At 38.8% G+C, this 17,420-nt stretch overlaps 1 protein-coding gene across 1 annotated transcript in view; it reads left to right on the top strand.

Annotated features, from left to right (window-relative positions):
* The window catches only part of KCNH5 (potassium voltage-gated channel, subfamily H (eag-related), member 5), a gene marked incomplete at its 3' end in the record, with an annotated part of 232,481 nt that overhangs the window by 96,557 nt on the left and 118,504 nt on the right, over positions 1-17,420 (top strand). The window contains exon 7 of the mRNA XM_010846828.1: positions 2,861-3,287. Coding sequence (XP_010845130.1) covers positions 2,861-3,287 — 427 coding nt within the window. The remainder of the gene's footprint in view (positions 1-2,860; positions 3,288-17,420) is intronic.

The following is a 17,420-nucleotide window of genomic DNA, read 5'->3' on the forward strand; positions in this document are numbered from 1 at the left end:
ATATATATATATATATATATGTGTGTGTGTGTGTGTACACATATGCATATGTAATATAAAACAATACCAGGCTAGCCTATCTAGGGTGATCAGATAAGTAAAGGGAGTGAGAATGGAGGTGGGGTGGCTGATGGAGAGCCTATTTCTGTCACACAGGGAGGAAAACTATGAAGCCATGACCAAGACATGACCTTGGGAATAGGAAAGAAAGGACATTTTTTGAGAGATTTATTGAGATTTATTTTGAGCAGTCTGAATGCTGAGATCCTCTAAACTTGATAACTGTCTGGGTGTGGCAGGAAAGAGGGTGGGCCTCATAGTGATGTTGTTCACAAGAGAAGCAGATGAAGAACTGATTCAGGAGAAATGAGATTTGGGATGTTTACCTGTTGAACGCCTATGGAATACCTAGATGGAAATGTGCACAGGCATTTGGCTTCTGTATGAGGAACTTAGGGAAAAATTTTGTGCTAAGAAGTAAACCTGTGAATCCTTCAAGTATTGAAGTCAGTTGAAACATGGATAATATGAAACATGCATAATAGAAGCAGGGATAAGTCTAGCCCCAGAAAATGATTTTGCAAGAGATGTCAGGCAGGGAGCTGACTAAGATCTAGGAGGAAGTGGTATCATAGAAACCTTTACAATTCTTACCAAATATTTTGTAATATTGAAATGATATTGAACATGGCTACAGAAAATTTGCTTTTTGATTGTTTGGAATCTAGAGCAGGTGGTCCTTAGGGTGGATCACCTCCTCTTGTAGAGATCTGCCCACATCAGAGGTCAAGAGAGTGTGTTTTTCCATCATTTGGCTTTAATTCTAGTAGGTCCTAATTCTTTACAGTCTAGCTGAAGGTTGTGACTATTTTTTAGTTTGATTTGGGGATAAAGTTTCTGTGTCTTTTCCTTTGTTTTTAGAAAAAAAATTATAGTCTTAGAAATACCATGGTTCTTTTAAAAATTGGAGCCAAGGGGAAGAAAATATCTACAGCACTATATTTATTTTTTAATTTAACCCTGTTTGAGTTCATGCATTTTGACTACAGGTTTCTTTAGAGCAGAAGCAAGGTATATTTGTCTTAATGTCCCCAGGGCCCAACTCATAGCCTGACATACAGAAATGCTTGATAAATACTTATTTTGGTCTTCTTGTTCATAATTACATAGTTCCTTTGATTTGAGAGCTTCCAGACTCTCTTGAATCTTCTTACCTCTCATGTCACTGAATGATGCCACTCATCATCTGAATTTTATTAATGCTACCCTTTTGAACTGTTTGAAGTTCAATGTCTCTCCTCCCCCAGTGTTCAAGTGAAATAAGAATTGATTTAAGGCTGTGTATATGCCACAGCCTTTGAGAGTAGGAATCTAAATAGAGCTAGGCCTAAGGATATTGAGCTTGAGACAGAAAACTGAGACAGGATGCTCCTGTTCCTCTTTTGCTTCCACTGGGTCTCCTGTTTCTACTTCTCTTTGTTTTCACTCTCTCTATTTCACGTTTTTCTTTTTTAAAATTTCAAACATATACCATCACATAGAGTATAATAAAATGCATTCTTAACCTTTTTAACTGTAACTATACAATGCCATAATTAGAGTCTCATTAATATTGCATCTGTTCTACTTTACCTACAAGTTCTTCTATGTTGATCAGAATTAAGCTCAGATTAGGTAAAGAATCAACCTGCAATTCAGGAGACCTGGGTTTGATCCCTGGGTTGGGAAGATCCTCTGGAGAAGGGAATGGCTATCCATTCCAGTGTTCTTGCCTGGAGAATTCCATGGACAGAGGAGCCTGGTGGGTTACAGTCCATGGAGTCACAAAGAGTTGGACACGACTGAGCAGCTGACACTTTCAGGTTATGTTAGATTCCTTGTTTCCCCTCTGGGAGACAGAATTAGCAGTCAGGAATTCATGGGCACTGTGAGACTTGAGGTGATAATCAGATGAGAGGGTCCTGGGTCACTGCTTTGTCTTCCTCTTCTGCACCAGGAATGACGTTAACCTTTCTGAGTGGCTTATTGCATGCTTTGCAAAAAAAGTAACTTTGGGAACTTCATGGACTGAATAAAGTCTATGGTGTGTTGAATAAAGTGTATGCTGTGTTTCTATTTGGATAATGCTCTATTTGATATTTTGAGCTTCTCAACAAAATATGAATCTTCTTGCTGCTATTCCCTTATAGTATTCTTTTCTATGACTATTACTAGAGGATGATAGGATTTCATAGGTATCCCATTCTAGGTTCAACTCTTCACTTTTTCACAGCTCTACAAATTTAGTGATTTTCATAACTGGGAGGAGGTGGTAGAAACAGCAGTGACATTTACTCTTTCTCCTAATATAATATATGCAGAAATATTTCCTGTTTGCTTGACAGTAAAACTAGGATTCCTTTTTTTCAGAAGTTTTGCTGTTCATAGCATTTATAAAGTAAGAAATAAAATAAAATCTTTCAGAGTAGAGGAAACATTTACAAGGAGAAGAAATGAAGGGTCTGAATTTATCACCCTGTTTCTATACTCTGTGTATTGCATCTGAGCTATTTTCTTCTTTGGTTTTTCTCTGTGCTATTTATACTCCCCTTATGAAAATAAACTGGGTCTTACCTAATGAAACTTTTTTGTAAATCTAATAATTCACAAATATCTTATTTCCTGGTGGGAAGGAATCTGCATATAAAAACTTTCCTTATCATTTAAACTTTTTTGTTGCCTTAAAGTCAGAGCTGCATTATGTATGAGTATGTTCTTAGTATATAAACTGTGCTTGAGTTCATTAAGGTGAGCCATTGTTTTGCTGTCACCAGCCTTTGCTTTTCTGAAAGTGTTGTATCATTTCTTTTCTTTTTTTCAGGGAATCAGCAGTCTCTTCAGTTCTTTAAAAGTGGTGCGTCTCTTGAGACTGGGCCGTGTTGCCAGGAAATTGGACCATTACCTGGAGTATGGAGCAGCTGTCCTTGTGCTCCTGGTTTGTGTGTTTGGACTAGTTGCTCACTGGCTGGCCTGCATATGGTACAGCATTGGGGACTATGAGGTCATCGATGAAGTCACGAACACCATCCAAATAGACAGTTGGCTCTACCAGCTGGCCTTGAGCATTGGGACTCCGTATCGATACAATACCAGTGCAGGGATATGGGAAGGAGGACCCAGCAAGGATTCCCTGTATGTGTCCTCTCTCTACTTTACCATGACAAGCCTTACAACCATAGGATTTGGAAACATAGCTCCTACCACAGACGTGGAGAAGATGTTTTCAGTGGCCATGATGATGGTTGGCTGTAAGTATCTTTTCTGTTTTTTTAAAAAAGTATTATTGTTGGCAGCTCTTCAGCTCCAATCTTGGATAGGAGTAAAATGAAACTATTTTGTCTTCAGAAGAATGTTCAATCCATTTCATTTACCTTGCTTTAATTTTTATTCATCCTTAGAAAATAGAAATGCAAATTGATATATTTTACTCTTTAGAATGTATTAGCACATGAAAAACAGTATGAATGAAGTGATAAAAAAATCAGAATGATATTTATTTGATTTAATTCTGTTTATAGCATTGTTCCCAGCAGAGCTATTTCCAAAGAAAGAGCAACATCAAGAAAGACAGTGTCTGGCATATTCCATAGGTTTTGTTGACAATGCATTAAATTCTGAAAAGTAGACAGGATGTGATGTGAGATAGCCTGTTTATAAAATGTTTTAGTTAATAGTCTTGTGTAGGTTTTTACAATTTAGGCTAGTAAAAGTGTTTATAAATCTAGTCTCCATTACAGAATTCTAGGAGAAGGAAATGGCAACCCACTCCAGTGTTCTTGCCTGGAGAATCCCAGGGACAGGGGAGCCTGGTGGGCTGCCGTCTATGGGGTCGCACAGAGTCGGGCACAACTAACGCGACTTAGCAGCAGCAGGTGGAATATATGCCAGGTTGAGAGAATGAAAGGATTAGTAATTGTCAGAGCATCCAGCAATGATGAACGTGTCTAGGATGAGGCATGCAGACCTGAGTACCAAATGACTTGACAATGTTCTTGGAAGTAGGATGCTTCTCTACAGGAGTGAAGGACCAGGTATTCTATCACCACCATCAGACTGAGATTGGACAATACAGGAGATCAGAACGCTAAGGAAATATATACAAAAGAAGCTGTTGAAAAAGGAGATTTTGAGGGAGACTTCACCACCATATATACCATGTGTCACACTGACTTGGATGATTTATCCAAGCCTAGTTCTGAGACCTGGAGTAACCTCAGGACTGAAGTTATAATTAGTGTTACTATGTAGCCTCTGGGTCATGTTAATTGTTTTTGGTCTAAGCCATCCTTTTTGAGATTCCATGTTATACAATTTTATATTTTGACATTAATGGGAAAAATGTTAGAGTCTAGGAATGTCAGTTGACTTGTGAAATGTCAGTATATTGGGTCTAAACAAGGTAATTTGCAGAGTTCAGAATGTCTGCAAGTTACTGGACACTGATATTAACAGTGTTTAGTTTTCCATACTCTTTTAATTGGGTACAGAAACAAGAACACACAGATTCTCTTTGCTGCTTAAAAGCGCTAGAGGTAGAGTGTCAATTCCAAGTGATGTTTGCTCCACAGGCTTTTAGGAGGAAAATGTTCTCACAACGAGATCTTGATGATCTCTTAATTAAACTGCTGCCTACATACTGAAAGTGATAAGATGTATTGGCAGAAGAGGTGCTTTATAAATTCAGAAGAAAACATTTTGTCAGATGTAGTATTTATTATTATACTACTTTTTAATATTTATATAATGCATTTTGCCTTATACTTGAGTATGTTCAAGTAAAAAAAAAATCATTTTGAAGTAATTATAGACTCACTGAAATTTGCAAAGATAGTCTAGTGGAAGGGGAGGATAAGACGAATTGGGAGAGGAGGAATGACATTTATACGTTACTGTGTGTTAAATAGGTACATAGTGGGAACCTGCTGTATAGACCAGGGAGCTCAGTTTGGTGCTCTGTGATAACCTGGAGGAATGGGATGTAGGGGTAGGGAGGTGGGAAGGAGGCTCAAGAGGGAGGGGATGGGTGTATACATATAGCTGGTTCTTGTTGTATAACAGAAACAAGCACAACATTGTACAGAAATTTAACTCCAAAGGAAAAAAAAAAAAGATAGGATAATGAGGACTTGTGTGCTCTTCCCTTAGTTTCCTACAATAGTTATATCTTATAGGGCTCTAGTACAACATCAACATTGGCTGTGATACGGTGTGTGGATAGCTCTGTGTTGGATTATCACATTTGTGGATTCCTGTAACCACTACTGAAATCAAAACACAGAATTATTCTGCAAAGATCTCCTTCATGTCACACCCACCCCTTCCTCCAAGCCTCCCTAACCCTGGCAACTACTGATCTGTTCTTTATCTATATAATTTTGTGATTTTGAAAATGTTACATAAGTGGAATCATGCAAAATGTGGTTTTCTGAAATTGGTCTTTTCCACTCAGCATAAGTCTCTTGAAATCTAAGTGGTTGAGTGTATTAACAGTTTGTTCCTTCTTATTCCTGAACAGTATTTCATGGTTTGGGTATACTGCTGCTTAATCATTCATCCATTGAAGGACATTTTGGTAATTTCCAGTTTTTGGTTATTATAATAAATAAATTCACTAAATTCATTGCTAAAGGGCTTTTGTGAAAAAGAACATTTTCAAAGTTTAGTTCTGAAGCAATTGTGGAGAATAGCATACCTTGTTTGTGTATAGTTTTTTGTTTGGACATAACTTTTCAGTTCTCTGGGATAAATATCCAGAAAAGAAATCTCTTGGACAAATAGTGTCCTATTTTTATAAAAGAACTTGTCAAACTATTTTTCAGAGTGGACATATTAGCATAGTTTAATTTTTCAACAAGACAATAACAGAAAAATAAAATCTATGTAGAGCTGAAGGACACCATTATTCACTTTGTTTCTCAGACCCTAAACCTGGGAATTATCTTAGATTCCTGTTTTTCTTATGTATTACATCTATTCATAACACGTCTTGTTGACTTTACCATCAAAGTATATTTGATTATTTCTCTCTGCTTCTGTAGCTTACCATCCAAGATCAACTAATAATCTCCTATATGTTGCTTCTATTTTTACCCTTGACCCATAATCTCTACTCAGAAAGTAAGAACATATTGTTTCTGTGTTCAGAATCTTCCAGTGTTTTACATTGCATGTGAAATAAAATCCTAATCTTCCCACCCCTTCAATCAAAGCTTTAATGGTCTGGCCCTCACCTGCCTCACTCACCTCACTTTTTACCATTCCCACTCTTGCTTATTCTACTCAATCCATGCCAACCATATTGCTGTACACATCAGAAAATGGTACTGTCTCAGGCTCCTTGTATTGCTTCCCTCACTGCTTATAAACCCCTCCCCTAACTTATGCCCCAATTCAGGCAGGTCTCCAATCAAACCACCTCTCCAGAAATTCTTCTCAGTGCTACCCACTGCAATGCCAATCACACTTATTCTCTTCCCTTTAATCTTTTCTTTATTGCATCTACAAGGCCTGAAACCGTGTTTACTCTGTTTTCCTTTTCTTCAGAATGTAAGCTCCATGACAGTATGGCCTTTGTCTGCTTTTTCTTTTTTGGTCTCTATATACTCAACTTGTAAACAGTTCTTAATGCTGAGCCCAACCAAAATTTGTTGTATGATGAATGAAGTTGAAGATGTCCCTGATGATCATCATGAAAATCGCCAGTCCTTGAATCCACCCCATTTGGATCTCTGATGAACGCACCTGCCAGAAGAATGCACACTTTGAATTTTAGCCATGATTCCTTTGTGAAAGCCTGGAGAGCTCAGCTGTATTGTCTGCCTGTGGTAGTGCAGCAGCTACTTCAGCTGGATTGTTGCTGTTGTTGTTTAGTTAAGTCCTGTCCGACTCTTTTGGGACCTCGTGGACTGTAGCCTGCCAGGCTCTTCTGTCTATGGGTTGTCCCGGCCTTAAGTTTCTTATGTGGCCTGATAATAAGTTCTGAGAGGCGAGGCAGTAGAATCACCAACAACAGTTTCTCCCACCTTAGTTTTTGTTTTTTACCAACTACCTTCTGAAACTATCAGCTCTAGACATTTTCACATAGATTCAGTTGAGTTTTCAAAACTTCATTTAGTTCATTGTTGGCCTCCTTCTTCCCTAATTCATGTATAGCCAATTATATTGCTATGTCAACATTTCTTTCTCCTGTCTCCTCTTAAGTTCCTGTCTTGATTTCAAGACAATCTGGGCAAAAAGTGGATCCTTTTCCTTCTTGAGTTTCTGCTATATCTCCTTTCAAAGCTGAATAAACCAATTTCTGATATCTTTTGAGTTTGGTTTTCTTTTTATGCCTCTGAAAAAATCCATCTTCTGTAGCCAGAGTGTTTCAAGGAGATGCCTTTTAATTTCCTTCTTAGTCCTTGGGTCCTTGGTAATTTCATGGAATGCTTCCTTTGAAACAACCCAAGAAGATGATTGAAACTGTTAAGTGCCATGAAGTGTTACAGTAACTTTCCACAGTTCCAAATCTTATTGGACACACGTGTACAAAATATCAGCCAAATGTGGCTGTTGCAGCTGTTTGTGTTCTTAGTATAATTTTTTCCCAATATAATTATTTTCCTGTGACAACACGAAGGAAAACAGAGGAAAACAAATCTAGTAAGTGTTCTTAGAACCTAAGAAGTGTTATCAGCCTCAGACTTATCCAGAGATTGTGCGTGTGTGTGTGTGTGTGTGTGTGTGTGTGTGTGTGTGATGGACAAGGGGAGGAAGGGAAGAAGGAGACAAAAAACAGGTTTGTACTTTCAGTTGCACTAGGATTCCAGTCAATCTGTGTTGGCTGTTTGAGAAGCACCACTTGTAACCTTATAACTCAATAACTGAGAAAGATGTTTTTCAGAAGCTTGATGGAGATACCAACTGCCTATTTTCTGTTGAGAAAGTAATCACTGCTTGTAAATGATAGATTCTTTTTTTCTGGAGAGAGCCACCTGAAACTTCTGTGCCTTCCAGCAAACTTTAAAAATTTAAATGGCAGCAATTCCAGTTCCTAGAGCCTTTCTGAACCTTCTTTCTTTAATGGCCTGTCCTCTTAGACTCCGCGGTTCTTTCTCCCTGATACTGAATTATGTGAACTCTGTCCTGGACCACAGTCTCAAGATTCTCCTTGTTGATACCATAGTTTATGACCATGGCCTCCCTTCAACCCCAGGTACCTTCTGTTTCCTCTTGATACCTCTGTGTCAACAGTGTCCCAGTATTTCTCTTTTCTGCTACCTAGGGATTTCTTAGACTTAAATTTAGAGTTCTTACATTTGAATCCTGCTCAGATTCCATATCTGGAAGGGTTGTTTCTTACATAGGTCTATTACCATGTGTTCTTTTTCTCAGATTTATTTATTTTTTCTATGCTTTATGCCTTGAGTGCACCCCTTGGTTCTGGTAGCAGCCATTACTACCCCAGGACAGTCAGCTCCTCCTCATTCCTCTGTCTAATCATGAATGAACCTAACTACTCTGCTAATATTCACTAATCACCACTAAAGGGCTTTTGTGAAAAAGAGCATTTTCAAAGTTTAGTTCTGCAGTAGTTGTGAAGAATAGCATACCTTTTCTTTTTTAGATCAAGATGTGGGTAATTTCTGCCAATTTGCTCAGTAAATACTTAATGATGCCTTCCTAAAATGCTTTCTATTCCATTTCATTCATATAATCTTATTATTGAGCCCCTAATAACTTTCTTTTTTCTGAAGATTAGCAGACTAATTTTGCTTTTCTATTCAGAAAACACCTTCATATGTTGATGACTTGTTTTGATTGCTATAAAACAAAGGAATATGAGTTATAAAATTTTCTGATATAATTATCCTTTTTGCCTTAATATTTTTATGAATCCTCTTTTAAAGATGTGTTAGGTAGTTAGAATAGAAAAAAGGAGTCCAAAATGGTGGTGGCTAAAAGAAAGAAGGGAAAAGTCCGTGAAAATAGAACAAAGGAAGGTCCGAGGACCAGAGTGAGGACTTCAGGTAAAACAAACAGCCCTCCTGGCAACCCAATTTACATAGGGCAGGCTCAGGGGGAGGAGAAAAGCATAAAAAGAGGAGCCTAAATTGAGCCGGGGCTTCTCTTCTCTTTGCGTCTGTTGGGTCAGCCCGCCCACATGCCTCAAGGATGTGTTTTCCTTTGCTTGCCAAATAAAACTGAGCTGTAACACAGAGCTGTTCTGTCTGTCGCTTCAAATTTTTGCTGTGGCGAGACAGAACGGAGGAAATTACACACTCCCCCCGACAGATGTATCAAGAAAACAATTGCTTAACTCTTGCTTCATTTCTAAATAATTGCATAAATTGCATTTTAGCTTATTCCAACCATTGTAAAAATCTATACACTTGTGTTTTTCATTACAGCTTTATAAAAAAAGAAACATAAAATAAGAATGTTTTAGATAACTTTTGCCATAAATTATGTTCACCCAAAATTTTGTTTTCGTTTGCTTTGTTTTAATATATTATAAAATATTATACATGTTAGTAAACATGTTAACAGCCTATTTCAAAGGTCTATAAATACTTGAGTATTTATTTTATTTAAAAACAGTTTTCACTTTTTCCATTGTTGCCTGCTTAGTTGCCAATTGAAGCAGCCTGACTCATGGAGTCTATAATGATCAGAATATGTCCTGGTAGGATGCCATGCTAAGTAAGTCTTTAAAAGTAAAACAAAGCAAAACAAAAACTACAAATGTGAAAATTGCCTGGGTTTAATTGGAAGAGAGGAAACCCAGTCATAACAATGCTGCTGTAATTTTTAAATGGTCTGTAATTGATGATAGCTCCAACAGTCTAAGAATTTTCTATAATTGACTGGTATGGTTTATAATGCATCAGGCAAATGGTTTAACACATTTAGAAGAATAGCAGGACCATCTGCCAGTGGGATATGTATGACAGGAAATTCAGATCTCCATGAGGGTAGTTATTTAAGAGTGACAAGGGAGCACTTAGTTACACACTGGTCACTCAACATCACGCAGAGGAGACAGATGCCACACATATTCTCTGGTACATGGGCTCATTTAGCACCCTCAGTGGAGTTTAGATAAAAGCCAATCTGAGAGTGTGGTGTTGCACTTACCCCGCTCCATAGGAAACAGAAATAAATGCAAGATAGTGAGACTCAGAGATTGTAAAAATGTATTAATAGAATAAGCTGGAGCAAAGGTCTGTGTGACCTTGGAGGGCTTTGGATCTCTTTGGATTTAATTTTTTCAAGTGAAAAATGCAGAAATTGAAATAAATAACTTTTAAGGTCTCTTTCTGTACTGACGTTCGATATATCTGAGGTTGGGTTAGTATAGTTATGACCCTGTTCTTAGAATTGGACTGGTTATTGGAGCTGAGGTTAAGATGGAAAAAGAAGAGGTGTCACTTAAAAGTTTAGGACTTTTCATATGCAGTGCATACTTGGTTTTACAGAGAGTAAGGTATGTCTTGTACAGAATATATTCAGTAAAGAGTTGAGAGGGAAGACTGCCAAGGAATACTATGGAGAAAAGAAATTAAGCTTTTGGAAATAACAGCGTTTTATCCTATAGAAGGTAGGCAGCTTGGAAGACTGAAAGACGTTTGCCTCAGGGTAAAGGAATGGACCCAGGGAGAATGCCCAATGGGGACTCTGAGGGATATTTGGTCTGAATAGATATCTAGGCAGGGTTAAAAGTTGTTAACCTTTTAAAAGGGTTAAGAGTTGTTATACTTCTCCAAAAAATTAAAAAATTTGTCTGCAAATCTTAACATGAGACATTAGATGACACAGATATAATAATAAGTTATACGTTAAATTTTTTCTTTACTATTGTGGTATAGTTAAAACAGAGTGTCGACATGCTGATTTTCATTTCTGGTTTTAGTTTAGCCAGATGGAGAGAGCTTTAAGCTTAATGTTTATTTTGGAAACTGGGTCAGTTCTTTGTATCTGCTTTACCCTTGCTTGTAAAAAGACTTTTTTCTTCCCTTTTCTTTAATGAGCTTAATATCCCATGAAGAAACATATTTTGTGGAGCCCAAAGTTCAGGGTTATGGGCACCTTTTTTATGGTTTAGTAGTTTCAGATGTACAGTCCAGTATTTGAAAACTGTTTGAAAATTGTCCTGTTTGTCATGTGTTTAGTACAAAGTATTGTGCCTAGTTGATGAAAGTGAAAGTAGTAGTTGCTCAGTTGTGTCTGACTCTTTGGAACACTATGGACCATAGCTGACCAGGCTCCTCTGTCCTTGGAATTCTCCAGGCAAGAGTACTGGGGTGGATAGCAATTCCTTTCTCCAGAGGATATTCCATCCCAAGTATTGCATCCAGGTCTCCTGCGTTGCAGTCAGATTCTTTACTATCTGAGTCAATAGGGAAGCCCTAGTTGGTAGATGTGCTCATTGAACATATGTTGAAAAAAAAATTAATAAAAAAGTTCACCTAGTTCAGCTTGAGGAATCCAGGAAAGTTTCTAGGAGGAATTGACTTTTGAGCTCAGGGTGCAAAAGTAAGTAGGTAAATGAGGCAAGACTAAGGTACTTTCCAGGGAAAGGGAACTTATGTGAAAAAACACAGGAATGAACTGAGTTGACCTATCTGCTGTTCTCTGCGTATTTCACTTTAGCTTGAATGGAAAGTAGGAGGAAGGCGAGGAAGAAAGGTACCAAGATGCCGAAGGCCTTGTATAGGTTAAGAAGGATTTTGTCATTTTTGCTGATGGTTATGAGATAAATAAGGATTTTATTCTTCAGTGTGGAAGATAGATTGAAGGAGATGGAGGCTGTGGGCAAAGAAACCAGTTAGGGTGCTTTGGAGTAATCCAGGAAGATATAAACTGAGTTGGTAGAGATATGATGGATGATACAGCTTAGAACTGGCAAATCTTTTTTATAAAGGGCCGGATAATTGTCTTAGGCTTCACAGGCTGTAATGTCTCTTTTGCAACTACTCATCTCTGCTGTTGTAGTGCTAAAGCAGCCATAGAAAGCACACAAACAAAGGAGCCTGATACATTCTAATAAAACTTCAAACAGATATAGATGGCCCATTGGCACATGGACCATGGTTGCCCATGGTCTAGCATACACAGTTTGGTTTATAAAAAGACCTTGGACTTTGGAATCAGACAAATCTAGGTTCATTTTTTATCTCTTATTAAGAATTTGCATTAATTATCTAAACTGTCATCTATACAATGGAGATAATAGGCCCTACATACAGAGTCATTTGAAATGCTAAATAAGGGCTTGTATGTAAAATTCCTGGCATGCTGCAGTCCACGTGTCGCAAGGAGTCAGACATGACTGAGCGACTGAACTGAACTGAACTGATGTAAAGTTCCTGAAACATTTAAATTGTTTTGGTGAATGAATGAATGAGTGAGAAAGTAGAAAGAAGAGTTCAAAAGGACTTGTAGATTTCTGGCTAATTCCGATGAGTGAATGACAAAGCTCTTTCTAAGGTGGAAATGAAGGGGCAGGTAATACTGGGACAAGAGGGCAGTTCATTTTTGGACATGCTGTGTGAGGGATTAGCAGGTCATTTGTTAGGAATGTCCACTAGGTTAGAAGTGATAAAATTTAGAAGTGTGGCTTTGGATTCCACTTTCAAGTTCAAGAAAATACATTTCTACTAGATTATTTGGTTATTATATATGCATGGGATTTCTTTTCATGTTACAAAGTAGAAAACAAAAAAATGATTTTGAGAGAAGTTTTTAATGAGAGTCTGCTTTCTAAGAACAGATATTTTAGTCAGGGGAGAATTTTATTTTATTTTTAATTGGAGGATATTTGTTTTACAATGTTGTGTTGGTTTCTGCCATACAACAACTCGAATCAGTCATATGCCCTCCCTCTGGAGCTGTTCTCCCCTTTCCCAGTCAGGGGAGAATTTTATTTACTGATGACTACAAGATGCTTTGGGACCTTTAAATAAATTTAGTTTTGACTTCCATGATTGTATATATTGCCTGGGGCAGGTTGTTGCTTTAAAGGGAAAGTGGTGCTCTGCTATAGAGAAACATTGAGGACTTAATGATCCTTACATATGTAGTATCAAGGATCAATGTACATATGATTTAAATTTTGATGGAGATAAAATAGTTAGATTTTTTCCCCTATGTGTTGAAAGACTAACAAATCTATAGATGACTATATTTAGAACATGCTAAGATAAAAGTCATCCACAAAGACCTTTGTTGTTGTTCAGTCACCAAGTCATGTCTGAATCTTTGCCACACCATGGACTGCAGCATGCCAGGCTTCCCTGTCCTTCACTATCTCCTGGAGTTTGCCCAAATTCATGTCCATTGCATCAGTGATGCCATCCAACCATCTCATCCTCTGTTGCCCTCTTCTCCTTCTGCCTTCAATCTTTCCGAGCATCAGGGTCTTTTCCAATGAGTTGATCTTCACATCAGGTGGCCAACGCTTTGGAGCTTCAGCTTCAGCATCAGTGCTTCCAATGAGTATTCAAGACTGATTTCATTTGAGACTGACTGGTTTGATCTTATTGCTATCCAGTTTAGTTCAGTTCAGTTGCTCAGTGGTATCCAACTCTTTGTGACCCCATGGCCTGCAGCATGCCAGTCTTCCCTGTCCATCACCAACACCCGGAGCATGCTCAAACTCATGTCCATTGAGTCGGTGATGCCGTCCAACCACCTCATCCTCTGGTGTCCCCTTCTCCTCCTGCCTTCAATTTTTCCCAGCATCAGGGTCTTTTCCAGAGTCAGTTCTTCGTATCAAGTGGCCAAAGTATTGGAGCTTCAGCTTCAGCAATGGTCCTTCTAATGAATATTCAAGACTGATTTCCTTTACGGTTGATTGCTTTGATCTCCTTGAAGTCCAAGGGACTCTCAAAGGTCTTCTTCTACACCACAGTTCAAAAGCATCAGTTCTTTGGTGTTCAGCTTTCATTATGGTCCAACTCTCACATCCATACGTGACTACTGGAAAAACCATATCTTTGACTAGATGGACTTTTGTTGGGAAAGTAATGTATCTGCTTTTAATACTCTGTCTAGGTTTATCATAGCTTTTTTTCCAAGGAGCAAGCGTCTTTTAAGTTCATGGCTGGTCACCATCTGCAGTGATTTTGGAGTCCAAGAAAATAAAGTCTGTTACTGTTTCCATTGTTTCCCCATCTATTTGCCATGAAGTAATGGGACTGGAATTGGACTGGAATCAAGATTGCTGGAAGAAATATCAATAACCTCAGATATGCAGATGATACCACCATTATGGCAGAAAGTGAAGAGGAACTAAAAAGCCTCTTGATGAAAGTGAAAGAGGAGAGTGAAAAGTTGGCTTAAAGCTCAACATTCAGAAAACAAAGATCATAGTGTCTGGTCCCATCACTTCATGGGAAATAGATGGGGAAATAGTGGAAACAGTGTCAGACTTTATTTTTTTGGGCTCCAAAATCACTGTAGATGGTGACTGCAGCCATGAAATTAAAAGACACTTATTCCTTGGAAGAAAAGTTATGACCAACCTAGATAGCATGTTGAAAAGCAGAGACATTACTTTGCCAACAAAGGTCCGTCTAGTCATGGCTATAGTTTTTCCAGTGGTCATGTATGGATGTGAGAGTTGGACTGTGAAGAAAGCTGAGCGCCAAAGAATTGATGCTTTTGAACTGTGGTGTTGGAGAAGACTCTTGAGAGTCCCTTGGACTGCAAGGAGATCCAACCAGTCCATTCTGAAGGAGATCAACCCTGGGTGTTCTTTGGAAGGACTGATGCTAAAGCTGAATCTCCAATACTTTAGCCACCTCATGGGAAGAGTTGACTCATTGGAAAAGATTCTGATGCTGGGAGGGATTGAGGGCAGGAGGAAAAGGGGATGACAGAGGATGAGATGGCTGGATGGCATCACCGACTTGATGGACATGAGTTTGAGTTAACTCCAGGAGTTGGTGATGGACAGGGAGGCCTGGTGTGCTGTGGTTCATGGGGTCGCAAAGAGTCGGATGCGACTGACCGACTGAACTCAACTGAATGGGACTGGATGCCATGATCTTAGGTTTTTGAATGCTGCATTTTAAGCCAGCTTTTTCACTTTCCTCTTTCACTTTTATCAAGAGGTTCTTTAGTTCCTCTTTGCAGATGGTGTCATCTGCATATTTGAGTTTATTGATCTTTCTCCCAGCAATCTTGATTCCAGCTTGTGCTTCATCCAGCCTGGCATTTTGCATAATTTGCTCTGCATATAAGTTAAATAAGCATGGTGACAATATACGGCCTTGACGTACTCCTTCCCAATTTGCAACCAGTCTGTTGTTCCATGACCAGTTCTTACTGTTGCTTCTTGTCCTGCATACAGATTTCTCAGGAGGCAGGTCGGGTGGTCTGGTATTCCCATCTCTTGAAGAATTTTCCACAGTTTGTTGTGATCTACATAGTCAAAGGATTTGGTGTAGTCAGTAAAGCAAAAGTAGATGTTTTTCTGGAACTCTCTTGCTTTTTGTATGATTCAACTGATGTTGGCAATTTGAACTCTGGTTCCTCTGCATTATCTTAATCCAGGTTGAACATCTGGAAGTTCACAGTTCATATACTGTTGAAGCATGGCTTGGAGAATTTTGAGCATTCCTTTGCTAGCATGTGAGATAAGTGAAATTTTGTGGTAGTTTGAGCATTCTTTGGCATTGCCTTTCTTTGGGATTGGAATGAAAACTGCCCTTTTCCAGTTCTGTGGCCACTGCTGAGTTTTCCAAATTTGCTGGCATATTGAGTGCAGCACTTTTACAGCATCGTCTTTTAGAATTTGAAATAGCTCAACTGGAATTCCATCACCTCCACTAGCTTTGTTCATAGTGATGCTTCATAAGGTCCTCTTGACTTCACACACCAGAATGTCTGGCTCTACGTGAGTGATCAACACCATCATGGTTATCTGGGTCATGAAGCTCTTTTTTGTATAGTTCTCCTGTGTATTCTTGCCACATCTTCTTAATATCTTCTTCTTCTTTTGTTAGGCCCATACTGTTTCTGTCCTTTATCGTTCCCATCTTTGCATGGAATATTCCCTTGTATCTCTAATTTTCTTGAGGAGATGTCTAGTCTTTCCCAGTCTATTGTTTTCCTCTATTCCTTTGCATTGATCACTGAGGAAGGCTTTCTTATCTCTCCTTGGTATTCTTTGGAACTCTGCATTCAGATGGGTATATCTTTCCTTTTCTTCTTTGCCTTTAGCTTCTCTTCTTTTCTCAGCTATTTGTAAGGCCTCCTCAGACAACTTTTGGCTTTTTGCTTTTCTTTTTCTTGGGGATGGTCTCTTAAGAGCCTTTTCCATCATCACAGTTTGAAAGCATCAATTCTTTGGTGCTCTGCCTTCTTTATGGTCCAGCTCTAACAACCATACATGATTACTGGATAGACCATATCCTTGACTATACAGACTGTTGTTGGGAAAGCAATGTGTTTACTTTTTAATACATTGACTATGTTTGTCAAAGACCTTTAAGCATGGATTTAAGTATTGCTTTGGAATGCTCCAAGAGACTTTTCTTTGGGACATTTTCTAATTCAGTTGGTTCCCAAGTGGCTGCTTCTTACCTATATATTTGTTGTTGCTGTTGTTAATTTTTACAAAAATTGTGATGACTGAGGTAGGCCTCCCTTGGAGTTCAACTGCTAGAATTTAAAAAATACTCTTTGAAGCTAGCTCTTGAACTACCCTTTTAGATCCTATCTTCTTTCAAGTTGAATTTATGTTTAACAACCCCCAGAAGTCTTAATCTGTGGAAGTCTAAATTGGGAACCTTACAGGTTTAAAATGATTTAAAGGAAGGAAGCTTAAACTCATGCTTCTGGTTAGACTTTAGCAAAGGAGACAGATCTAGTGTTAACTCTTTCAATGAGACTTTGGGGTCGAAGCTAAGACATCAGGAACTTTTCCTATACTAAGCTGCTTATGTGTTTGTAAAATTCCTTAGGAAAGGCTTCAAAAGACCTTCATAGTAGGTTCAGTTCAGTTCAATCGCTCAGTCGTGTCCGACTCTTTGCGACCCCATGAATCGCAGCATGCCAGGCCTCCCTGTCCATCACCAACTCCCGGAGTTCACTCAGACTCACGTCCATTGAGTCAGTGATGCCATCCAGCCATCTCATCCTCTGTCGTCCCCTTCTCCTCCTACCCCCAATCCCTCCCAGCATCAGAGTCTTTTCCGAGTCAACTCTTCACATGAGGTGGCCAAAGTACTGGAGTTTCAGCTTCAGCATCATCCCTTCCAAAGAAATCCCAGGGCTGATCTCCTTCAGAATGGACTGGTTGGATCTCCTTGCAGTCCAAGGGACTCTCAAGAGTCTTCTCCAACACCACACTTCAAAAGCATCAATTCTTCGGCGCTCAGCCTTCTTCACAGTCC

This window comes from Bison bison, unplaced genomic scaffold (assembly GCF_000754665.1).
Source record: "Bison bison bison isolate TAMUID 2011002044 unplaced genomic scaffold, Bison_UMD1.0 scf7180017864239, whole genome shotgun sequence".
NCBI classification, from domain to species: Eukaryota; Metazoa; Chordata; class Mammalia; order Artiodactyla; family Bovidae; genus Bison; species Bison bison.